This window comes from Polyodon spathula, chromosome 21, assembly GCF_017654505.1.
Source record: "Polyodon spathula isolate WHYD16114869_AA chromosome 21, ASM1765450v1, whole genome shotgun sequence".
NCBI classification, from domain to species: Eukaryota; Metazoa; Chordata; class Actinopteri; order Acipenseriformes; family Polyodontidae; genus Polyodon; species Polyodon spathula.
The window spans coordinates 18,247,349-18,273,550 of record NC_054554.1 but is presented as its reverse complement, the minus strand read 5'-3'; the positions used below and the strand labels follow the sequence as shown (position 1 = coordinate 18,273,550).

At 40.4% G+C, this 26,202-nt stretch overlaps 1 protein-coding gene across 2 annotated transcripts in view; it reads right to left on the bottom strand.

The window, feature by feature from the left end:
- Nucleotides 1–3,264: 3,264 nt before the first annotated feature.
- The window catches only part of LOC121296632 (zinc finger protein 362-like), a 33,590-nt gene continuing 10,652 nt past the window's right edge, over nt 3,265–26,202 (bottom strand). For both annotated transcript variants that reach the window (XM_041222385.1, XM_041222386.1), the window contains 6 exons: nt 16,538–16,767; nt 13,941–14,020; nt 13,272–13,496; nt 8,273–8,351; nt 8,001–8,159; nt 3,265–4,277 (listed from right to left, as the gene is read on the bottom strand). In XM_041222385.1, coding sequence (XP_041078319.1) covers nt 3,969–4,277; nt 8,001–8,159; nt 8,273–8,351; nt 13,272–13,496; nt 13,941–14,020; nt 16,538–16,767 — 1,082 coding nt within the window. In that variant the 3' untranslated portion in view covers nt 3,265–3,968. The remainder of the gene's footprint in view (nt 4,278–8,000; nt 8,160–8,272; nt 8,352–13,271; nt 13,497–13,940; nt 14,021–16,537; nt 16,768–26,202) is intronic.

The following is a 26,202-nucleotide window of genomic DNA, read 5'->3' as shown; positions in this document are numbered from 1 at the left end:
AGCCACCTCTGACAGAGGGTGATGGGCAAACCCGCTGCCCTGGTGTAATGGACGGTAAGCACTCTGTAGAGCTGTGAGAGACATGCTTCTCCATTGTGCGCTTAGAGAAACTTGCACAAAACTCATAGAAACTGTGATCAGTTAGTTACTCTTTGGTGTGCTCTGACCCCCAGGCAGGAAGCATAAGTCACAGGGATAAAACCCTGGAATGATGCAAGTAGGAATTCTGTGTACAGTAATGTACAGCTACTGTCTCAGTCTGCTGAAAGAGCTATGGGGTGGGTCAAAACCCAAACTGAGAACTCTGCTACTGGACGAGGGATGGTACCACGGTTGGGAATTGGTTCAGTACAGTACAGTACCGGGATGGAACCAGGGTGGCACCGGGTCAGTACAGTATGGTACCGGTGTGGTAACCTTGTTAACCTTGTTCGTACGGTACAAAAGGAGCAGGTCAGTGACCTCGGTTCGTGTTACCACGGGAAGCTGTATACAGGGATATCCATCTGTATAAGCTTCTGGTAAAACCAGTGAGTACAAGTTAAAACCTAACAGCCTTCACCAAGCAGTCACCAATATGGCAACGAGAGACTGCAAGCAATCTCAGCCGAAGCGCACAACTCGGTCAATGCAGAGCTGCTGAGCCCTGCAGCAGTGCTCGTCTTTCTGTGTAAAAAGACATGAAAAAAACATGTTCTCACGGACAACAGTAATAACAAAATTATAGAATAGTTACAAAAAACGACATTTTAATTTTAACTGCAGCCTGTAAGGAGATCACAAGTCTGCGGACTCAAGTTGATTGATACCTGGGAAGCGGCAACAGGAGCTGCCAGCTTCACGCAGGGCACAAGGCCGCTGCGGAACATAAAAAACAGCAGGCTGTGTAAAGAAATACATGTAATAGAAAAACAAATACGTTTATAATTATCACATTAGTGCAAGACACAAAAATTACAGAGCAATACATACAGATAAAAGCAACAATACTCATCTGTATATGGCTGGTAGGTTCAGTTCTCTCAAAGTAAAGATGCTGGGATCTGTGCTTGCTTGGGTGCGGCATAACTGCATCACAGGCTTGGCGCAGCAGCTTTGATATCTTATTCAGGTTTCGGGATCTTTAGGAGGTAAACATCCATTAGGTAATAGTTACATTTCATACTTCAAATGGAACATTATGATTATTGTTATTACTTTAATGGAGGCCTTTATATGGTTTATGGTACAATACAACATATTATTTACTGCAGAGCTCTCTTTCATCACCTCCCAAATACACAACAAACTGACAGAAATAACAAAACACAATCTAAGACTTTTTTAAATTGTTTATTTTATTTTATTTTTTTTAAACAAAACACAAAAACATGAATTAAAACTTTTCATATACGTCTTATCGTATTAGTCTTGATATTCTGTCATCTAGTTAGTTGTTATCGTTATAGATCAATATTACATAATAATAATAATAATAATACACATGTTGTTGATGTGTCCAGGCTAGAAATGAATTCCCTTTTATTTTATAAATTGTAAACTATTATTATCATTATTATTATTATTATGATGGTGCAACTGGTGGTTGCATTTAGGAAGACAAAAAATACACATTACAATATACAAATAAAACAAATAATGAAAAAATATTGATGGAAATCCTTAAATTTAAATATAAAACAAGAATTTTTCCTTTTTCCCCAGTGACAGCTGTGTTTAAAAAAGCCGACTCCTTTCTTACAAACAACTTATTATGCTTCCTGTACAAACAGCAGTGATGGAATACCTGTGCACTGGGACCAGGAGCCTCACTGCCCTACCCCGTAGAAACAGCAGTGATGGAATACCTATCCACTGTGACCAGGAGTGCGTTTCACATGTCTGCAATCATTCTGAGAGGTCCAACTGCAGTGACTCCAGTGCTGTGTTATTGTGTGTGAAGCTGCTCTATTCTACCTGAGCAGCTACAATAGGCACATCACGAAAAGGTAAAGGGGCACTAAGGATGTGACTACAGTCTGAAGATAAGGCTTTTTTCATTGCCACTCCTGGGTTAAAAGGGGTGCGGCAGGCAGGCAGGCTGGAGTACTGTTGTGAGGGGCTGCACTGTACTTGTACCTGTGTGTCACATGTGCTCTACATGTCACAGAACACCATCTGTCTGCTCCAAATCAAACTGCCTCAATGCAGACAGGTGTTATTTAATCTTCTAGAATGTTTACAACACTGTTCTAGATCCACTGCAGATGACCAATGAAACTATTTAATAGATTAAAACTGTTTGTGCAACAAGCAACCTGGCCTTAACAAAATAAGTCATTTATATATCTATATGTGGCTGTGTGTATTCATCTAGATAGACAGATAGATAGATAGATAGATAGATAGATAGATAGATAGATAGATAGATAGATAGATAGATAGATAGATAGATAGATAGATAGACAGACAGTGCTGGTATGAAGCGCCCTGGTGGGGTGCGGATCCACACATGCTGAGGCTTATCTAGCTGACGTAGGCACTAGCACAGAACACGCAATGTAGAGCACAATAAAGCAATAAAAGAAAAAAAAAAAAACACGAATAAAAAAGTTAATATACATGGTCACCTTCCATGTCAACAGCCACCTCCAGGCAAGAAGGTAACAGCTCCATACTGAGCCCTCGCTGTGGCTGCTTCCCTGTCAGGCATCGTCACAGCAACGCACCACGGTGAGGGTACAAACACATGGGGCTTCTTATTATTTAATTGCTTCATTGTGATCCACACTGTTTATTCTGTGCCCATATTCAGCACTCGGCACGCTACACTGGATAGAGAAGCCCCCATGTGACTGCATGTGTGCGTATTATCACGGAGATATATAATATATATAATATATATATATATATATCACCTATATATGATATATATATATATATTTATAAATATATATATATATAAAAATGACACACACATACTGTATGCATACAAACAACAGCTTCAACAATTTTGCGTTGAAGAATGGTCAAAAATCATGCCAAAAGCTTGCTGACATATCTTAATCATTTAAAAGAGATTATTATTGCTAAAGGTGTCTTAACTAGATATTAATTTCATTTTCCTTATAAGGGTATGAATACTTTTGAATTAGACTTTTTTTTCTACAAAAGATTTTTTCTATAATTATTTGTTTTTGAGAAATGTCTAGAAATCACAAATTTCCATTGGGGTATGTCAAATTTTGACTACAACTGTGTGTGTGTGTGTGTGTGTGTGTGTGTGTGTGTATGTGTATCTCTATATCTATCTCTCTATCTATCTATCTACACATACATACATACACACACACAGATACTGTAATCAATAGGTATCTACATATTAGACAGTCCTCTCAGCACTTTTGTATAAGCAGGTTATACAAATAATATACAATGGGGTTACAAGTTATTACACATAAAACTGCACCCCCTGTGGATGAGAGAGAGAGAGGAGAGAGAGAGTGATGAGGTTATAATATGTAACTAATATTATATACAGCTAATAACAATGAAAGAGATCAGTGGGAGTGTAAATCATTAAATGCCAACTCACAAACCCTTTCAAACCAATACCATGCCTCTGCCCAGCCAGTCTGCTGTATAGTGTGCTGTGAGGCCCCTCACTTAACGCTCAGCATGTCTGCACTCATTATGAATCTCCCAATTATGTTGCTGTGACATTGACATTTTAAAATCTATTTTGTTATCTAATAGACTAATGATAAAATATCTTAATATTAGAGCACACCTACTGGAACCATCCATAATGGCTGCAAACAAAGAGAATGATTACAAATATGTTTCAATGGCATTTTAAGCCATATGTGTTTTAAAATCATGATTTTGTGTGGAAGTCTTTGCGTTCCTTGCCATACCCACTCTTCCCCCCTCCTTTCACCCTTACTCCACTCCCCTCTCCCTGTCAATCTCCATTCTCTCTCCCATGTCTATGAATTCAAATGCTCCACCACTTGGATAGCAGAGGTGGAAACAGTCAGACACAGGTCTTTATGTTGTTGGTGGTCTGTCTGGTTCTGTACTGGTTTGTACTGCAGCTCAGCGGACGATACTGGTTTGTACTGGTGCAGGTCGAAAGGGCACTGGCCTGGGATGGGCTCAGACTGGTTTGTGTAGTGGGGTTGGTTCTGAGAACCTTGCTGCTGCTGGGAGCTGTTGGACTGGGCAGACTGGTTTTGCTGCACTGGGTTACTGGGATCAGGGTTGTGCTTCCGCATGTGTTTCATCAGGTACGTTTCCTGAAAAAATTGAAAGAAACAATAAATAGCAATGAACTCCCAGGATCCACCGGGACAATCCCTCACTTACCCTTTCTCCCAGAGGTGATAACAATCCCACACTCACCCTCCCTTCCAGTGATAACAATCCCACACTCACCCTCCCTCCCAGAACAATAACCATCCCACACTCACCCTCCCACCCAGAGCGATAACCATCCCACACTCACCCTCCCTCCCAGAGTGATAACAATCCCACACTCACCCTCCCTCCCAGAACGATAACACTGTGTAATAATTTTTTTTTGTGTGTGTCTTTTCGTTCACATAAAGTCAGAAAAAAACAACATATGAATCCAAATTAACATGTATTTATACTAAAGTAATACAAAAGTGACTACAAAAGATTTAGAAGTGAGTAGTTTTTCGAGATTTATGATTATACTGTAAATTTACATTCATATGTTATTCATATGTTGTTTTTTTCTGACTATGTGAACGAAAAGACATAAATTTGCCTGTTTTCCCCAATGGAAATAGTGATATTTTGAAATATCACTGTCCTGGTCACAAAAGCAAAGTTTGTGGGGAATAATAGCCATTTTCTATACTTTTGAGGCATAAGCAATTAGGAAATAACACTTACTACCCAGGAACAAAAATTGTGTTACATAGTGTAACAATCCCACACTCACCCTCCCTCCCAGTGATAACCATCCCACACTCACCCTCCCTCCCAGTGATAACAATCCCACACTCACCCTCCCTCCCAGAACGATAACCACCCCACACTCACCCTCCCTCCCAGTGATAACAATCCCACACTCACCCTCCCTCCCAGAGCGATAACCATCCCACACTCACCCTCCCTCCCAGTGATAACAATCCCACACTCACCCTCCCTCCCAGAGCGATAACCATCCCACACTCACCCTCCCTCCCAGAGTGATAACCATCCCACACTCACCCTCCCTCCCAGACGATAACCATCCCACACTCACCCTCCCAGAGCGATAACCATCCCACACTCACCCTCCCTCCCAGAGTGATAACCATCCCACACTCACCCTCCCTCAGAGTGATAACCATCCCACACTCACCCTCCCTCCCAGAGCGATAACCATCCCACACTCACCCTCCCTCCCAGAGTGATATTTTCTTAATTATTTTAATCCTTTTATTTTATATGATTTAAACTATACAGTTTTGTTACATTATCTATATATTATATATTATGATTAATTATATTAGAAAAAAAAAAAAAAGTATTATTTATGATTAATTATAATTATGATTATTTTATTTTTTATTTTCTATTGGTTGTATAAAAAAAAAGTTTTTGAATTATTTATTGATATTCAATAATATATTTTAAATTATTATAGGCATTTATTGGCTGGTTTCATAATTTTAAATATATTTATATTATTTATTATTTATATATATTTTATTTATTATGATAATTCATTTTATATTATAATTTTATTGATAAATTAATTATTCATTTATTTTATGTTTGTAGATTAATTAATATGGGATCGTTTATTTTATATATATATTAATATTTTCTTTTTTGTTAATTAATTATTTTGAAAAAAAAAAAAAGAATATAAATTAATTTTATACTTATATTATTTACATATTATATATTAAATAGTATAATATCTATATTATTTATTATTATTATAATATACTTAACACACACACATTACTTCATTTTATATAAGTATTATGTTTAATAATATTCATTACATATGTTTATCTTATATAATATTATAGTTAGTTATTTATTAGTATAATTTAATTTATATTATCCTATATACATTTTTAAATTATGACTATAAATACTTTTAATATATATGATATATTTTATAAATTTTTATTATTTTCTTTTTATTTATTAATAATTTTTATTAGATTATTAATATAGGTTTTATAAATAGTATATAGAGAAAAGATTATAGAATTAATATATGTTAGTGTGGGGGATGGAATATATACTAGATGGGATAGTTATAATTATATAGTGTAGGTTGGTGATTTAGTTTTATGAGTGTGTATTATAGGGAGAAGAGATTAGAGGTTGATTCAGGAGCGAGTAGGAGATGTGATAGAGGGGAATTATATAAAGTGTGGTAGGGGAAGTGTATAATGAGGTTGATAGTGTATTAGAGAGAAGGGGAGTAAAGTTGTGAGTTTTGATTGTTGAAGGAGAGAGGAAGGGAAGTTGATAGTGTAGGAGGACTAGAGGAAGAGTGGAGGGAGAAGAAGGAGTAGGGAGAGAGAGGATAGAGAGAGGGAGTAGGAAGATTGTAGGAGAGAGAAAGGATAGAGGGAAGATAGGTGGAAAAAGAGAGGGGGAGAGGGGTGAGGAAGGTAGAGAGGGGAAGAAAGAGGGGGGAAGGAGGAGTGTGTAAAAGGAAGGAGTGAGGGGGAGTGAGAAAAAGGGGGAGAAGTTAGGTAGCAGAAGAGAGGAGTGAGGAGGAAGATGAAGGAAGGGGAGAGGGGAAGGGGGAGTGGGAGGTAAGAAGGTAGGGAGGGGAGGGTGGGGGGTGGAAGGAGAAGAGAGGGAGGAGAGGGGGGAGAAAATGGACAAGAGATAAAGAGGATAGGGGGGGAAAAAAGGGAGTGAGAGAATTTAGGATAGGAGAGGATGGAGTGAGAGGAGGGGGTGGGATGAAGGAGAAAGAGGAGAGGAAAGGGAGAGGAGAGGAGAGATAGGATATAGAAAGAAGGTGGAGAGGAGGAGAGGAGAGAAGAAGTGGAGGAGGAGGGGGGGATGAGGTGAGAGGGAGGGGAGAGGGGAGAAAAAAGGAGGGGTAGAGAGGAGGGGAGAGTTGTGTAGAGAGGAGGGGAGTGGAGAGAAAAGGGAGAAGAGAGGGGGAATGGGGAGGAGGGGGAGGGGGAGTGGTGGAGTGAGGAGAGGGAGGTAGGTAGAGGGGAGGTAGGAGGAGAAGGAGGGAGCGAGAGGGAGGAAGAGGGGGGACGAGTGGAAAGAGAAGGGAAAGGAGAGAGGGAGGAGAATAAAGTGGAGGAAGAGGGAGGGGAGAGAGAGTAGGGAGGGAGACTAGAGCAAGAGAGAAGGGGGGAGAGAGTGGAGAGGAGGAGTAAGGGGGTGGGAAGGGGAGAGGAAGAGGGAGGATGGCAGAGGGGGAGAGAGGACGAAGAGACACCCAGGAGGAGGGAAGGTAGAGGGGGCTCTCCATCCCACACTCACCCTCCCTCCCAGAGTGATAACCATCCCTCCCCCCCAGATCAGATGAAAACATATCCCACACTCACCCCTCCCTCCCAAGTAGATAACACATCCCCCACTTTCATGCAACCGAGAGTGATCACCATCCCACACTCTCACAGGGTCCCCAGGAGTGAGGGGGGGGTCCGCCACACTCACCCTCCCCGTCCCTCCCCCCCAGAGTGATAACCATCCCACACTCACCCTCCCTCCCAGAGTGATAACCATCCCACACTCACCCTCCCTCCCAGAGTGATAACCATCCCACACTCACCCTCCCTCCCAGAGTGATAACCATCCCACACTCACCCTCCCTCCCAGAGTGATAACCATCCCACACTCATGCTTGCCCCGTCTCTCATCCCTGTTCTGCCTCCTTACAGCTGCTCCTCAGAGAAACCGATGGCAGACCTACTGACTACTGAAGCATTACTGTATGAGCTTTAGAATTGCAGCATCACCGTAGCTCTTTGCTCTGGGTTGAAAGAGGCTGCTTGACACACACTCACCGAGGTGTAGACGCGGTTGCACATGCCGCAAGAGTACACCTTAGCATGTTTAACCGTGTGAGTGCTGAGATGCACCTCCAGCGAGGCAGAGTCGGTGTACGCGCGGTGGCAGTGATGACACTTGTAGGGCTTATCTTTATTGTGCTGCCTTCTGTGGGACTGTAGAAAAAACACAGAAAAAGTATTAGCCATCTTGGATCCAGCTTCCCTATAGTTTCTGCAGGAAGTTGCCTCAATGTCAGAGTTTATGAGCAGGCTGAGAAGAGCCTTACCTGCAAGTTTGAGAGCTGGGTGAAGGCTTTCTCACAGCCGGGATGTGCACATTTATACGGTCTATCTCCAGTGTGGATTCTGAGTAAAAAACAAAACAGCAACACAAAAAGAAATAATTAGGAGATAATAAATAACAATCACACTAAATGAAAGATACCTCATGTTTCAATATGCACAGAAGAGAGGTTCCCTATCAAGTATGAAAAGTAAGAATTACCGAATGGGTGTTGGACTTGCAAAGATCTCGAACCTGAATAGTATATCAAAGCTGCGCACAAGGGCCTGTGACACAGTCATGCTCGCCCCCGATAACATAAGAGGACTGCAGACACAGGTACTAGTAATCATTGTCCTTTCAGATCCCGATGGATAGAGCATACAGATTAGAACCGTAGGTTTCAACAGTAACCGTGGCCCAGCGGCCAGGGGCGGGTACAGATCGCATTTTAGCCAGTAGTTATGAAGCACCACAGGCCCAACTGGGCCAGTAACATTTTTTAACTGCATAATGTATATAGTATAGTCCACATGGCTTCTGTTTTATGAACTTAGGAAAATGGGTCAGTGTGCCAAAAAGCTGAAAACAACAACAAAAAAACAAAAACAAATACATAAACGCATTTTTAAAAACAAACATTTTTTAAAAAAGATGAAAATATAGAGTGGAGTGGAAGAAAGACTTAATCTGGCTTCATGATGATACAATGTGTTCAGGTCAGAAATGCCATTCACAATCTTAACAGGACTCGTTCATATCGGCAGTAAGATTGGTGCTGACTTGGGAGAGGCTACATGCGACAACTACCTGAGAACGATTATTTTGTATTATGATTATTGTTTGAATAGTGTTTACTATTATGATTAGTATATAGCTTAACTTTTTAGCGTTGCTAACAGCTCAGTTGCGAGTTTGCTTGTAAAAAAATGAGTATCAGTAGTAGGGGTCATTCATTACAATTTGCACACACACATTTTCAAATCTTGAATACAGCATTTTCATTTTCTTTCAAGCGCGCCAATGTGTGCATGTTAAATGGCTGAAATAACTACAATAGCATATATTGAAAGGCTTCCCTTAACCAATTTTTATTTGAGGCGTGGGCCCTCTGGTTACCGTACACATTATTAAACATACGGAAATTAAAAACCATCATGAAAAAATATGCAAGCGAGCTAAAGTTTTTCTCCTTCCCCTTTCGGATTTTTTCAGAACCGAGTCTGTTAGTGTTCATAATGCAGTTTGCAAGTGCATTCGGCAAATGAACTTATTACCCCTGTCTTAGCTTCTTTGCACTGGCTCCCTGTGCATTTTAGAATTGATTATAAAATTTAGCTTTTAACTTAAAGCCCTAAATAGATTAGCACCAAGTTATTTACAGGAATTGTTGACCCCTTACACTCCAAGCTGTACTCTAAGATGGCAGGATGTGGGGCTGTTTGTTGTTCAAAGAGTGAATAAAGATGGTGAGGGAGGGAGGGCCTTCTCTTGTAAAGCCCCAGTGTTGTGGAATGCTCTACACTCTTCTTCGAGATTTACAAATATACTGTAAATTTACAGTATAGTCGTAAATCTCGAAAAATTACTCACTTCTAAATCTTTTGTAGTCATTTTTGTATTACTTTAGTATAAATACATGTTAATTTGGATTCATATGTTGTTTTTTCTGACTATGTGAACGAAAAGACACACATTTGCCCGTAATCCCACTGGAAATAGTGATATTTTGAAATATCACTTACCCTCCCTCCCAGAGCGATAACCATCCCACACTCACCCTCCCTCCCAGAGTGATAACAATCCCACACTCACCCTCCCTCCCAGAACGATAACACCGTTATGTTAAGTTTGTGGGGAATAATAGCCATTTTCTATACTTTTGAGGCATAAGCAATTAGGAAATACCACTTACTACCCAGGAACAAAAATTGTGTTGCATAGTGTTATTATTGTGATTACTGTACTGTGAGAGTTTCTCTTGTGTGTGTATTTTTGGTTTAAAATAAATCAATAAAAAACAACATGGTTATAGCTGCCGGGCTCAGCAGCTGTGTGTTGATATGCTTTGGATAGACTGTTGTCTGCCACAGTATATCACTGCTGCCATGAAGGCAGTTTGTCAGATGCTATAGAGTTCCCACATACAGCTTCCTGTGGTAACGCAGGGTGAGGTTACCGCACAAGTACCGTACTGACCTGGTGCAAGTCACCGGACGTGTACCATACTGTTGCCGAGGGTACTGAACCAACCTAGTGCAAGGCATCATATGTGTACTGTACCAAGGGCACCGCCAAGGATACTGTACCGACCTGGTGCAAGTCGCCGCACATGTACCATACTGAGGCTGCTGCTGTTGCAGAGCTGCTGTCATTAATTTAGAGGACCACTGCAAAACTGCAAGTGCCTTGGATTGCGGATGGCACAAAGAAACAGTTAATCTTTGACAATGAGCCTGTTACATTTACCGTGCCCTCACTGTGCACGAGACCACAAAAGAACTGGTGCGTCTGCATCCCAAGTGGCCACCCCAGGTGCACAAACCAGCAGCAAACTGGTGCCCAAGGCCCCAGCAGCCTCAGACACCAGCACAGCCGGCTGCTGCTACAGCCAGAGGGGTTTTTCATAACCGGCCATTGTTGCACACCATGGCAACTTTAACAAGTTCCACCGCTAGCCACAAAGGCAAAGACCTCAGGCTAAGCCAAGGTCTCCTGCAGAAGTGCCCTCTCCAAGCCTGGTTCAACAACAGGGTTTTTCAGACCAAGCTGAACCATGGCCGCCTAGTGACAATGTCTTGCCAATGTCTAAAAGGGCTGTCTTGGTTGACACAATCTGCCCATCTACGTCTAGGCGTAACACTGGACAGCGACAGCAGAAGAGGGGTCATCACCATGGACGCATCCAGCCACGGCTGGGGCGCTGTGTAGAACAGCAGGGGTGCACAGAGGCTGTGGAACTCCCCATGGCAGGGTCACCACAAATCATCTGGAACTGCAGGCAGTTTATCTGGCCCTGCAGAATTTTTTTAACAGGAGGTTTAAGGGATTCACATGCTTGTCTGGACAGACAACACTACCGTGGGGGCTTATATAAACTACCAGTGTAGCCTCAGGTCTCCCAGTCTCAAGTGTATGATTTGCAAGCTGTTGTTCTGGGCACACAAACCCCTCCTCTCACTGCGGGCGGTACACCTGCTCGGGGTAGTAAACTGAGCGGCAGACCTCCTTTCCAGAGTTCCTAGCACCTCAGAGTGGTGACTTCATCCCGAGGTGGTGAGCCTCATTTGGGACAGGTTCGGGAGAGCAGAGCTAGATCTCTTTGCCTCCCAAAATATCGACTCACTGCCCCCTTTGGTTCTCCGTAACAGGAGACAGGGCCGCTCTGGTGATAGATGCCTGGATCCTGAACGGCTGCATTTATGCTGCCTGGGTCTGTCCAGGAGGGTCACTGACACCCTGCAAAATGCCAGAGCAGCGTCCACACGTTCAGAGGACGTGGTGTCTGCCTCGTGGGTTGACCCCACGACTTGTCCGAAGGCAGTAATACTGCAATTTTTGTAGGACCTATTTGATGAGGGGAAATCCCCATCCACGTTAAAGGTCTATCTGGCAGCCATTTCGGCCTCTCATGTTAAAATCTCCCCAAGAGCTCACTTCAATTTTTTAACAAAGCTTGGCGGCTTCGGCCACCTCTGAAGGATATTGTTCCTCGTTGGAGGCTTAAAGTAGTGCTTGAGGCACTCATGAAGCCTCCATCTGAGCCCTTATATTCAGCAGAGTTGAAATTGTTATCACTTAAAGCGGCTTTCTTGCTTGCAATCACCTCCGCTAAGTGAGTGAGTAAGACGCATGCATTTTCAATTGCAAGCCTGCTTAATTTTTTCAGGAGCCAGGACACAAGTTACGCTTCATACCAATCCTCCTTTTTTGCCTAAAACTATCTTGGAATTCCACATTAACCAGTTTGTGGAATCCACCTTCCAGTCTGACCGTAAGCGACAGCTCAACACTCTCTGCCCTGTGCGGGAACTAGTTTAATACGTGGACAGGACACAAAGTTGGAAGCAGTCCGAACAGATTTTTGTCTGTTTTGGGGCCAAGGCCCATGGGCAAGCCCTGTCTAAACAGAGGTTATCAAAATGGATAACAGACGCAGTCAGGGCAGCCTATGAGCAGGCCAACTTGCTCCCTCCAGAAAAGCTCACTGCCCATTCCACCAGTTCATGTGCTTTGTTCCAGGGTGCGTGTGTCAATAACATTTGCAATGCAGTGGTTTGGGCTACTCCTCATACCTTTAAAAGATCATATCGACTGAATGTCATGGATCCCTAAAACCATGGCTTTGGAACGATAGTGTTGAGAGTGGCTTCAGGGTCAACGCCTACAACATAACACAGAGGTGAGTTCTCCCCCAACCTTTATCCCTAGTGATTTGTTACCGGGGTTCCAAATGGTAACACATAAGGCAGCCTTGTAGCAGTTCAGTCATTCTGCAATATCGTCTTGAGACAGCTTGGTGCAGTCACCCATTCGGTAACCATTGGGTTATCATCATAACCATGGTTCCCTGAACTAAAAATGCAACCATTAACTTTCAAGGTTTCTGCATCTATGATTGCAGCATGTTTGAGGGAAGAATTATTAGTAGTACACGTGTCTGCAATCCTCTTATGTTCTCGGGGGCGAGCATGACTGTGTCACAGGCCCTTGTGCACAGCTTTGACATAATATTCAGGTTCGGGATCTTTACAGGGAAACACCCAATTGGTAATGGTTACATTTCTATTTCAGGGAACCAAGGTTATGATAACAACCCAACATTCTCTCCTCTCACAAGGTACCACTGGGTTTTAGTTTTTACCCCAAGATTTCTTAGCTATAATTATCACAATTAGACATTCTTGTCAGCTTAACTAAATGAAAGAATTCACAAATATTTCAAAGAGTAATGGAACGTTCACCCCAGCCCTCCTGCTTCATGGGGCTTCACATGTTGCTACCTGGTGTGCTGTTGCAGATGGGACAGCTGCCTGAATGCCTTCTGGCAGTAGGAGCAGGTGTAAGGCTTGGCTCCCGAGTGGATCCGGATGTGCTGTGCCAGGTAGCTGGAGTTGGCGAAGGTCTTGGAACAGTGCAGGCACTTGTGGGGCTTGTTCTCAGTGTGAGTTTTAGAATGGAGCTGCATCTCAGACTTGGAAAAGAAAGTCATAGCACACATCCGACAGCTAGAAGGTAACAAACAGCAAATAAAACATAAGCTTCCATTTTAATATATATCAGATATCAGAATGAAAGAGATTATCTACACCATCTACATTTCCTAATGTTTCAGTGCAATGTATTGTTGAATATTTACTTCTGAGGAGACTGCTTAGTGCTGACTGTGGGGGTCAAGCATTGCATGGTGCACTGAAGCACGTGTAACACATAAGAAATATGAATAACAATGACACTAATAATGAAAGAGACTTCCCAGCTGTAATAGGCTGTCAGAAAGACACAGACAGACAGGGTGGGACGGGAGGTTGGCTGTACACTTTCAGGCCCCTGATCAGTGAGTGTGTTGGAGTGGTGAGATGACATTCAAATTGAAATAAATAAATAAATAAATAAATAAATAAATAAATAAAATTACTTAGAAATAAAATTATATGAATAAGTGATCTCACCGATAGGACCTACTGCCGTCCTTCTCTGTGATTGTCTCTTCATCTTCATTGCCAAGGTCATAGGGGTCAGAGCTGTGGTGCTGGAAAAACCAAGAAAACAAATCAATATCCTCTCCACCAATCAAGAGCAAATCCAGCTAAACCAGAACCTACAGCATCATAAAGGCACATTCCTGCTATGGACTGTAGTTATGTGCGATACCTTTGTATAATACAATGAATAAATAAATAAAATACATACATGAATAAATAACGAAATGGCGGCTGAAGAAGAGAAGGTCCCCTGCTGCTGCTAGCGGGAAGGGGTCGATTTGGGGACCTGTGCCAGTCCCCTGGGGTACTGCGGAGGGTAGTGGGACTGGGCATCGGGCTGGGTGTACGTGGAAATGGCAGTTTTTGATTGGGGGGAGCAGCGAGGGGTAGCCTCAATCGTCCCCGGCTGTGCCGCCCTGTGGGGGGGGGGGGGGGGGGGGCACGAGTGCAAACCCTGAGTCTTAAGCTGGCACTGATGGCGATTCCCCAAAGAAGGCTCCTCTTGCCCCTGGCGGGGTCGGAGGCTGCAGAGGTCTCAGCGGACAAAGGAAACATGTCTGTGTATGAGGGGGACATGTACGTGTGAGAGGAGAGGGGGACATCCCTGTACGCCGGGGGCATGTATGTGTACGAGAAGAGAGGGACATGAATGTGTACGAGGGGGACATGTCTGTGTACAAGGAGAGAGGGAAATGACTGTGTACGAGCGGGACATGTATGTGTGACAGGAGAGGGGGGCATGACTGTGTACGAGGGGGACATGTATGTGTGAGAGGAGAGGGGGACATGACTGTATACGAGGGGGACATGTCTGTGTACGAGGGGGACGTCAAGGAGGATGGGGAATACCTTGCAGCTCTCTGACAACCCAGGTCAGCCAAACCAAAACAAAACTTCAGACTGTTCAGGAGATCAGCAAGTTTCTTGAAAAAACCCAAAGGTAAGAGGCAGGTAAATATTAATTTTCAATTGGAAAGAGTTGAAAATTGCTGTTCACCAAAGGTCCCCATCCAACTTGACGGAGCTTGAGCAATTTTGCAAAGAAGAATGGGCAAAAATTGCAGTGTCCAGATGTGCAAAGCTGGTAGAGACTTATCCAAATAAATTCATGGCTGTAATTGCTGCCAAAGGTGCCTCTACCAAATATTGACTCAAGTGTGAATACTTATGCAATGAATTATTTTCTGTTTTATATTTGTAATTAAATTAGAACAATTTGTAGATTTTATTTTTCACTTTGACATTATGGACTTTGTGTTGATCGGCGGCAAAAACTCCTAATTAAATCCATTTTGATTCCATGTTGTAACACAATAAAATGTGAAAAAGTCCAAGGAGGATGAATACTTTTGAGAGTACTAAAGTTAATATAAGAAGGTAGGGAATTGCAATAATTTTTTGTTTTTCTGAACTTAGGTAGGATTAGACATTTTTAGTTTTGCATCCATTTTAACAACTGTTTTCAAAACTGCACATAAAATGTCCTCCTATGCTTCATTTTCCAGTTCATATTTAAAGCAGTACACTGGTGATAAGAAAATACATTGCTAACATAATTACTGCTAATGATTTGTATGCGATTTACAGTCAAACCTGTATTAAGAGACCACTCAAGGGGCAGTCCAATAGTGGCCTCTTAACAGACACACTGGAAGCTACCTAGTTCCCAGGCAAGTGAGAGAACGAAATGCAAGTTAAAGTAGCATCTGGGGGGGAAGCGATTAATGTCATTGCTTGCTCTTGTGTTCAAATAATGAAGGTAAAACAGAATCAGCAAGTCAATCAGGACATCAAGGTAAAAAATAAGTGTTTAGTAATTAACTTTAAGATATTGAATCGGCCCAAAACATGGTCACGTGAACAAAAATAAAAGCCTAAAACTTCAAGCCCTAGTTCTTTCCTTCATAATGCTGCATCTGCGACTTTCTAGTGTCTAATTTTTCAGCAGTTTTTCTGGCACTTACTGTCTTTACAAGTTTAATAACTTTAATTCTGTTTCTCCATGTTCTCTCTCTTCCTTTACAAGAGTGCTGTTGTTACATATAAAAGACCACTAAAATGGTACTGTATTCCTTTGAATTTAGGACGTACCATTTAAAACCATATTTTCCTTATAGCAATAGCCCTGTGTATGGGTGCTTAATACAGGTTTGAGTCCGTTGCTGGGTAAGAGAATTGTGGTTGCTTAATACAGTTAAATAAGAGCACAAACATCATTGGGAGGAATTAAAAGTGGTCACTTAAACATGAGTATATTTGACTCTATATTTATTTTGAATATAAGCACAAGAGGTTGTATAGTGAAACAAAATCTTAATAGTGTGAACTGAAAGTCATATTTTGCAGATTGTTTGGCGACCCATCAGAAACGTTGTCTTGACCCATATTTGGGTCGTGACCCTCACTTTGGGAAAAGTTGTCGTAGGGGGATAGAATATTCAGATTTTTAGAAAATTGTCTGCTTTTTTGCTTTTTGTTGATTTTTTTCTTACACTAGTTAAAAGACAATTTAAATAAAGTTTTGTTAAAATAAAACATAAAAATTTAAAAAGTCTCTCTCTCACCTGCACCCCTGCTGCTAAGTGTGCCAGTATCATGGCCTGGTTGCCGCCGGTGATGGCGGAGTGTGCTGTCATGACGGCTCTGTTGATTCCGCCCCCTCCTGGCTGCTTCTTCTTGCGCCCGCGTTTGCCCGGGGTGTGGAGGGCAGAGGACACTGGGTGGGTGTGAGAGGAGGAGGGAGAGGGGTGAGGGGGAAGCTGCGAGGAGGATGGGGATGGGTTGGGCTTCTCGTCTGGGGAGAGGAAATAGGATTATTCGAATAAAAACACTAATTATGAGAATATATAGTGCACATGTGTTCTGTTTCCTGGATCCAGGAAAATGGGCCAGTGTGCCAAAAAGCTGAACATTTATTTACAAACAATTAAAAAAAAACATAACTACAAACTAAACCTAACTTTCCCGCTGCGCGTCATATTTGTCGTACAGTCAGACTCTGAGACTGCGTACCGAAGTGCTGTGTTGTTGGTACTTGTTCTCCTGACATAGCAAATCTTTTACAAATCGGGTTTTCTACAACTAAGCAACCAATAAGCCAAAAGGAAAGTGCTGAAATCAATAAATCATAAAGAAAGTAATTATGGAAAAAAAATGAAGATGAACACTTAGTGGAGGCTTCATTATGATAGTGAACGTTCTGCCTTGTGAGGTGTCAGTTTCCCCAGACTTGCAGATAAAACAACAGCTTTATTTGTTTAAGAGTTGCTGTGACCAGGTTTGTTTGTGAAAAAATGAGCATCATTTGTACACATAAATTTTCAAGTCTTGAATACAGTATTTTAATTTTCTGAAAAGCACACAAATGTGTGCACGTTAAATGTCTGAAGTAACATATTGAAAGGCTTTGTCTAGCTGCTTTCTTTTGAGATGTGGGCTCTCTTTGGTTACCATACAGACTTAGAAACATACTGAAAATAATAACCATCATAAAAAATATATAAATATATTGGGCCAGATAAAATTGTATCTGGGCCAGTAAAAACACTACCTCAGTGGCCCAAGGGGCCAGTAGTTAAAAATCTAAACAGAGCGCTGCATATACAGTGCTGTGAAAAAGTATTTGCCCCCTGTCTGATTTTCTGCATGTTTGCACATTTTTCACATTGAATTTGGTTAGATCTTTTTGTGGGTTGTAGTAGTATATAGAGGGAGTCTAAGAGAAAAAATGATACCAAAGTTTGGTGCTTCTTTCATTTGTTTGGTGTGCAAGATAATCAAAGATGCAATCTTCAGGTGTGAAAAAGTTACTGCCCCGTTATGACTGGCGAAAACCAAACACTGCATTCCACAGTAAGAACCTCATACCAACAGTCAAGCATGGTAAGGCGGTAGTGTCATGATTTGGGGATGCTTTGCTGCATCAGGACCTAGATGACTTGCTATCATTGAAGGAACCATGATATCATCTCTATCATAGAATTCTACAGGAGAATGTCAGGCCATCCATCCATTAGCTGAAACTGGGTAATGCAGCAAGACAATGATCCGAAACACACAAGCAAGTCTACATCAGAATGGTTGAAGAACAAGAAATTTTAACTTTTGGAATAGCCTAGTCAAAGTCCAGTCCTAAACCCCATTGAGATGTTGTGGCAGGACCTGAAACAAGCAGTTTATGCCGAAAACTCACAAATGTCACAGAGCTGAAGCATTTCTGCATGAAGGAGCGGGCCAAAATTCCTCCACGGCACTGTGAGAGACTGATTAATAACTACAGGAAGTGTTTGGTTGCAGTTATTGCTGCTAAAGGTGGTGTAACCAGTTATTGAGTAAGGGGGCGATTACTCTTTCACACAGGGGCATTGGGTGTTGCATAACTTTCTTTAATAAATAAATGAAATAAGTATTAAAAATTTGTGTTACTTGTTCCCTCAGGGTTTCTTTTATCTAATATTACATTTTGGTTGAAGATCTGATAACATTCAGTGTCAAAAATATGCAAAAATGCAGAAAATCAGACAGAGCAATACTTTTTCACGGCACTATATATCATCAGTGTATTATAGCTAGGTTTGCTACTTTTTAATTTTAACCCTTTGCGGTCCGATGTCAGACCCTCATGAAAAAGACGTAAAGCACAGGTCTCTTTCTCCGGAAAATGCCAAAAAAATCTTTCAATGACCAAGTGAGACCGAAATGAGCCGAATGAAGCCAAAAAGAAAAAATAAAGTGCGGCTCACATAGCCCCCATGAACTAGGGAAATAACACAGACATAAACAAAGGAGATAGCTGCTTCTGCACCCAGCGCTAAAAGAACATCACAAACATTTGGAGAGCTTTTTGCAATGTTACAGTAATAAAATAATGACTTGGATCACATTATTGAGGAGTTTGGTGATAAAACGAGTGATCAGGAGAGGATTTATCAGTATGCACATCTATAAAGATGTCAGATAGTTCTGGCACGGCCCTTTTGTGCTATAAATCAATAGATCCTTTTGCATGGAAGGCCTTGGTTGCAAGGGTGTGTGGTTCTTTGATGGACCCAGATTCAGTTAAAATGTGTTTGCCCACTGACGACGGGAATGTAGAAATGGGAGCCTAGCTAACAAGAAGTTTTTGCAGTTATCAGTCTTTTAAAGACTTTGGGAAACAAACTGAATATTTGTGAAACTGCAACAAATATTGTAATGTGTTTTAAAGAATATACAACTAGTAGAAAGTATTATAAGCAGATTTGTGTAGTCTGTTGTGGTGTTTGCAGAACCAGTCCGAGCTGAGCCTGGCGCAGAGTTCGAATCTTCCTGGGTACGTGCTGATTTGTTAGACATGAATTGGATGATCTAAATGAACATGTAACAATCAAAGTAATACTGTATGTACTGTTTCAAATAGACATGTATACTTGGTAGAAAATATTAAGTAGCTGTTATGTACAGTCTGTGAAAAAGCATGCAGAAAAAGGTCAGGGGCTGACCCTTATCAGAAGTAGGCCACTCTTTGATTTAGGTGCCAGATCTTGGTAGCTAACTTTCTGGAGAAATCTGCTGTGCGGTGTAAAAAAGGAAAAACATACTTTGAAATAAACATATACAAGTTATATTAGTGTAGATGTTTAAAGTAGAAAAATAATAAAAATATTGTAATGGAAAAACTAAAACGATTTAGAAAACCAGTGTAGAGGGTAACTGGTTAAAAGAGCAGACTTATAATCAAGTCTCTTATTTAAGGAAAGGACTGAGTCCGATTTAAAGACGGTCTCTGATTTAAAAGCAAGTATTCTAAAGTGATGAAAACAGACTAACTGAAATCAACAATTTAAAGTCTTAGAACTGTGGAGCTAAACAAATGTATAGTTTAGATGACTGAGCAGTCATGTATCTTATTTGAAAAACTTATTAAGACTTGATCTAAAAGGAGCCCGAGTCAGAAGTAAATCTTTTATTTAGATTACAATAATACAGCTATTAGAATGTTGTATTTAAAAGAAGCAAGACAATAAAATACAAATAGTATAAACTGGAACTCTAACAGTAAACTTACTTAAAAGGAATACAAACTGATGTTGTAACCTTGATTCTCACCTGCTTGTGGTACAGGCAGTGTTGAAAATGACTCATTGAAGCAGGAATTTTTCTGATGATCAGTGATTCAACAGCCAAGATCCTCTCCATAATGAGCGATCTCGTTACTATTAACGAACGGAAATACCTTTCGGATAACAGAACGTAGGAGTTTATCTTACAAATAATCATTTTCTATCTATAACAGAAATTAATTAGAACCTGGCAGGAAGAGATGGGAATGGAAAGCGTAGGATGTGCTAATACATTAAGTTAGATATTGGTTTGAAATAATGAGTATTGAAAAATGCTTACAAGTGTTTCATACCAATCAACCCAAAAATTGGCAAAAAGCAAAGATTGTCTTAAAAACCTACTTTGACTGGAATTTGTATGAACAGTGAAGAAGGTCAGATTTCAGTCACTATAACACTATACCATTCAAATTTGTTAATAGTATTCTGCATTTAGATATAAATAACTGGACGTTCCATTCAAAACTTAAAAGATTTATCAATGGAGTAAAATAGTAATAAAATAATAAATATATTATTTATTGATTATTAAAAAGTCATCTGGATATGTTGCAAGCCCAGTCACTTACAGGAGTCCGAAACATCTTTATGTCCTCCTTGAACGTCTCCCCTGAGTTTAAGAGTGTGCTCAGAGTAGTATATATATATATATATATATATATATATATATATATATATATATATATATATACACACACACACACACACACACACACACACACACACACACACACACACACACACACGTACGTACATAGTACGTGCAAGATTTCTGACAAAGAGGTATGTGAAAAATACAGCGAACAAGGTGTGGGGCTTGGATGGAGATACAGTACTGAGTGTCCTGTTGCTATTCAATGCCTTTTTAACCTGTTTTACTCTGAAAAAATAAATTTAAACAGAGCATGTGAAAATAAATTAGACCTGACGTGCCTGACAAGCCTAAATAGGGACTGCAAAGGGTTAAATCGGTAAAGCTCGTTAAACATCAAATTCACAAAAAATACTTTGACTGAAATAAATTTACATAGGATAAACGTCAGTAAAACCCCTCGCTATTTTTTTTTTTTTTCTTACCAAAAATAATCATTTAAAAATCATCTCTAGTTTGTATAGTTTTTATACTTGCTGTCTGTCCAGTCTCCGTTCCGCTCTGAATGGCTGGGGGTCACTGTTAGTCACCTCAGTGGTCCCTTACAGGCTATTGTAGTTTCACTGTAATTTCATCCTCTTCTGACAGATCTCATCAAGACCTGCATTGACTGCACTTTCATTTGCCAGCTATTGCGCCTGTCATTCAAAGCGCCTGTTTTGAAATTAGCGGGTTATGGTGTAGGTGAGCACGGTGACAGTTACTAGTTTGATTTGAAAATGGGGCACAAGAGGAAAACACTTAATGAGTACTGCACACAATACCCTGACAGACGGCTGAAGCCTCCGTGGCAGGATGAAGAGGGCCAGTCTGCTTTGCCTTCCAGTGACTCAGGAGAGGGGTGAAGCTCAGACTCACAATAATAAGTGCAAGTTAGTTCTGTTTAACAATCTAATGTACCTTTTGAAACTTGCTAGTCCTGATGTAAACGTAGTATTCCTTATGTGAAGTGCCTAATTTGGAATCAACAGCAACAGTTGGGGTCCCTAAAAATACTTGGATTGAATCTTATTTTTCAAAAAAAATTAAAAGTCATAAATCTAGATTATTATTATTATTTTTTTTAAAACAAAAGCACCTTTGTAAACACTCCTACAGATCGATCAATCATCTGTTTACACCTTGTTACTGAGCAACTGCTGACAGCACCTTCGCTGACATTGACAGCACCAGACGTGATGACAGAGAAAAAGTTCTCAGCTGCCACCTTGCCAACCATTATGCTCTGCATGAAATTGACACAATGACACAAATCAAATGTTTATTTTATTGTTCATTACATGTGTAGCTATTTACAAAAATGCTGGCTGGTTTGTGGAGTTAGGGGTTACATCCTGTGAGTAGGGGTGTTGCGATATCACGATAAAAAGATCATTGTGATATACACTCTAAAGATTAGGAACAGTGATTATTGAAAGCAGTCTTAATAAAACCAACTGCATGTATAATAATCATCCTAATGCATTTAAGTATTCCCGTTTTATGATTAAAAAGCCAAAATTATATTTTTTTAGCTAGATAGCTTAAGGAGACATTTAAAAAAAATATTTTAACACTATTTAAAACAGACACAGGATATAGTGAATATGGTGTGTAAATATATCTGGCTACTCCCTCAACACTCAGCACACACTATATTACTGCAAAGATACGTCTTAGTTGGTGCTTATCTTGACGAGAGCCGTGTTCAAATCAGCATGAAGTTTTAACATCTACTCTCATGTAATGGAAATCTTGTGGCTGTTTTCTAGCTATTTATTTTCAACTAAATATCAGCATTTTCAAACATTAATTTAATTAACGTTTAACATTTTGTTGATGTACAGGTTAGCAGCAAACACATGTGCTCTGACTCCTAACGTCGTTGTTATCGTAGTCTTGAAATCTTGTCTTAATGCAGCTATTTCACCTGTTTGTTTTTTTAGAACGTTCTAAACGAGAAACATTTAAAAAGCTGTAAGGAGAGGCTCACCATTTTCATATGCTGAATTACTGGTACTGGAGTAAAGCTTAAGGCAGGCTGACCTGAACAGCTCCATTTAGAAATGCCTTTAACCCAATAATAGTGTCGCTATTGGATTTGGGAATAAGACATTTTTAACATCCTAAAAAGCAGACTAACAATTATGAGAAACATCCAAACTAATCTGGAAAAAAACAAAACTTAAAGTCTACAATAATTGAAATCTATGTTTCGTTGATGTTTAAAAACAGTTCTAAGAGTTCTTTATTGAAAATATTGAATGTTTTGTAAATATCTGTTGTATTATAATTAAACACTTTTTTTTCAATTTGGTTTATAATGTTGTAAAACATGTTTTACCTTAATAAATAGTTAACATTTTAAAATAGTAAGAACTCTTTTTTTTTTTTTGTAGTTCTTTGTAAAATATCATGATAATACCCCACGGAATAATTGTCTGAGAGAATTTTCATATCATGACATCCCTACCTGTGAGAGATTGAATAACTGAATTACTATCTACAATAATGAATGTACTCACATACACACACACGCTCTTCACTTAAGTCCCAATTTAAAGACAGTACATTTCACTGCAGCCCTTGGGATGAAATTGTTAGCTAGGTAGCAACATTTATTTTTATTTTTTTAATTAACAGTGGGAGAAAAACGCTTAATCAAGGACAGTAGAATCTGCCAAAACTGATGGATGCCGAATCTACTAGGTTGGATACTAATGAGAGCATAACAAATACAAAAGAAATACGAGGGAAACGCAGTGTGTCAAGGATCGCCTTCCGGTTTGTCACAGCCGCCACTGTGTTTTACTTTTTAAATGTGCAATAACAGTTCTTATTGTGACAGTTCTAATTGTGTAGACTTTCGTGAATGAAGCCCTTTTATCTCTGAATGCTAGAGCAAGCATGGCTCAATACAGATTTAATGGGAGATATGAGAATTACCCTCAAAATGTATTTCTGGAAACGCTGAGGTTTCCCCACAATTTATATACTGGTATGTATGATAAATACAGTTGTGCTATTACAATGCTACTAAAGTACTGTATTGATATAAGAAAAGTAATTTCAGCTTTCAATCACTTAAAACATGCTGATGATAATGTAAACACCAAGCTACAGACAGCGAGTCCCAAACTTTAAATGTGTTACTGTTGTTTACAGGAAAGAACTCAGCTTTATTATGAATATATTGTGTTATTATGGTTTAAGCAACATATTATAATAGTGGTATACTTTTTCTTTCAAATAGCATATATCTATAATCGTTTGCACGATGTATTTTAATATCAAATATATACAACTATTGCAGTTTTGTTACAGGATGCATTAGTTTATCTCTAACGTAATCACAGTTTTAAATATAGACTGCCCCTGTTTTCATTTACGTCCCAAATTCTGGGCCGCTTGCTTTTCAGATAACATCACATATTCTAGGCCGCTTTGCTTTTTAGATAATTTTCGAATTCAGCCCAGTTTTTGGGACTCAGTTGACAGCCGAGTTTCTGAGCACACACCACCATGCAACCCCTGCATGTATCACCGACCATGCAACCCCTGCGTGCACACACCCCCATGCAACCCTTGCGTGCACACACCCCCATGCAACCCCTGCACGCACACACCCCCATGCAGCCCTTGCACACTACACACCACTAAGCAACCCATTCAAATGGTTCTAGACTCAGGGGACCAGCTTGAATGTAACATGACCAGTTTGTAGCAATTCTTTGCACAAAAAAAATATCAGGCTGTCCAGCCCCATTCATGTCTATGGCAGTGTTAAAAAAGACATTTTCAGTAATCTCTCGACCCAGAGCATCTACAACCACCGTTCAAAGGGTTCTAGACTCACGGGACCAGCCTGAATGTAACATGCCATGAATTTGTAGCAATTCTTTGCAAAAAATATTTTCAAGGTGTTCAGCCTCATTCATGTCTACAGCAGGGTTGAAAAACACATTTTCATGCATCTCTCTTGAACCTGACCATTTAGAACCAAGAAAGTAATATAGATTAAGAGGAGTGCCCCAAACCACCTCCTAAAACCGCGCAGTGGTTCACCCAAAGAATGGAGTCGTGCTGTCCTGACAACGGTAACTCCTTGTGCGGGGGCCCCATGGGGTCCCGCTACAAAAAAATCAAGTTCCTAACCTTCACAAAACCCAAGATATGCCATGTTAAAAATGTCCAAAAACAACCCTTCTCGGGGTCATATCTCAACGACCCCGGGGCCTAGAACCCGGGTTGAACTTCCTAGGGTCATGTCTGGAGCCCCTCTTTCACAGGGAGCCATCTGTTTTGAAATGCTACATTTTCAACACATTTTCACATTTTCAACATGATGGCACGTCAAGGTTGGATTTCCAATAGCTTTTGAGTTACAGGTTGGCAAAAAAAGTCTAAATTGGGGTCCTTTCCAGCTGGGGACACGTCACTTGGAGGGATTGATAGGGGCCCTGAGGTGGATCCCCGTACCGATTTTCAAGTTTCGGGAATCCCCGAAACCCGAGATATAACACCCTGAAAATGTCTATGGGAAATCCCATTATAAAACACCTTTGGGGTGTCCATCTGGCGGCGGGGTGGTGAACGAACCCTTGGCCGCTGATTTTTTTTTAGCTGAGAGTCATGCGCACATGAAGAGAGTGCGCTCTAGTTACTTGCCCAGGGATCATGGAGATATGAGGTACGATAAGAGACTGTGCATGCATGACTTAGAAAATCAGTTGTAAGCTAAGCAGAATATCCCAAAAACTGGACTGAATTCAAAAATGCAGAATTTGGGACGTTATCTAAAAACCACAGCAGCTCGCAATTTGGGACATTAAACAAAGCGGCCCAGAATTTGGGACGTAAATGAAAACAGGAGCAGTCTATATTTAAAACTGTGATTACATTAGAGATAACCTAATGTATCCTGTAACAAAACTGCAATAGTGTATATATTTGATATTAAAATACATTGCGCAAACGATTATAGATATATGCTGTTTGAAAGACAAAAGTACACCACTACAGAAAAAACAATTCTTACATTCATGCATAACATGATAATTAACATAAAGTAATAGCCCATAGTTTGTTATATTAGTACAGCAAAATACCACGTTATATTTTAATTGAAAGGTTGTGGAAAGCAGATCCCTCGCTCTCTTTGATCGCAATGTTAAAAATGCCTGCAAGCTTTTCCACTCGTGTGACGACATATTCATGTGACAGACATGGACCAATCAAAACGCGAGACTTATGTGGTTCCATCCCAAAAACCGGGCCTGTGTCATACCTCGACTGTTTTGTAAGCAACACTGAGTGTGAGAGTATATGTGTACATGTGTTTTAAGTACTCGCCCAGAGGACTACTGAGACACAGACATCAACTAGATCAGATTTAACTTGCCTCAGGTTTCTACCCTGCTGTGCATATTATTTTTATTTATAAATTCATTTTCTACAGTTATTTGAATATGGTAAACAATTTCGCTAAATGAGACAT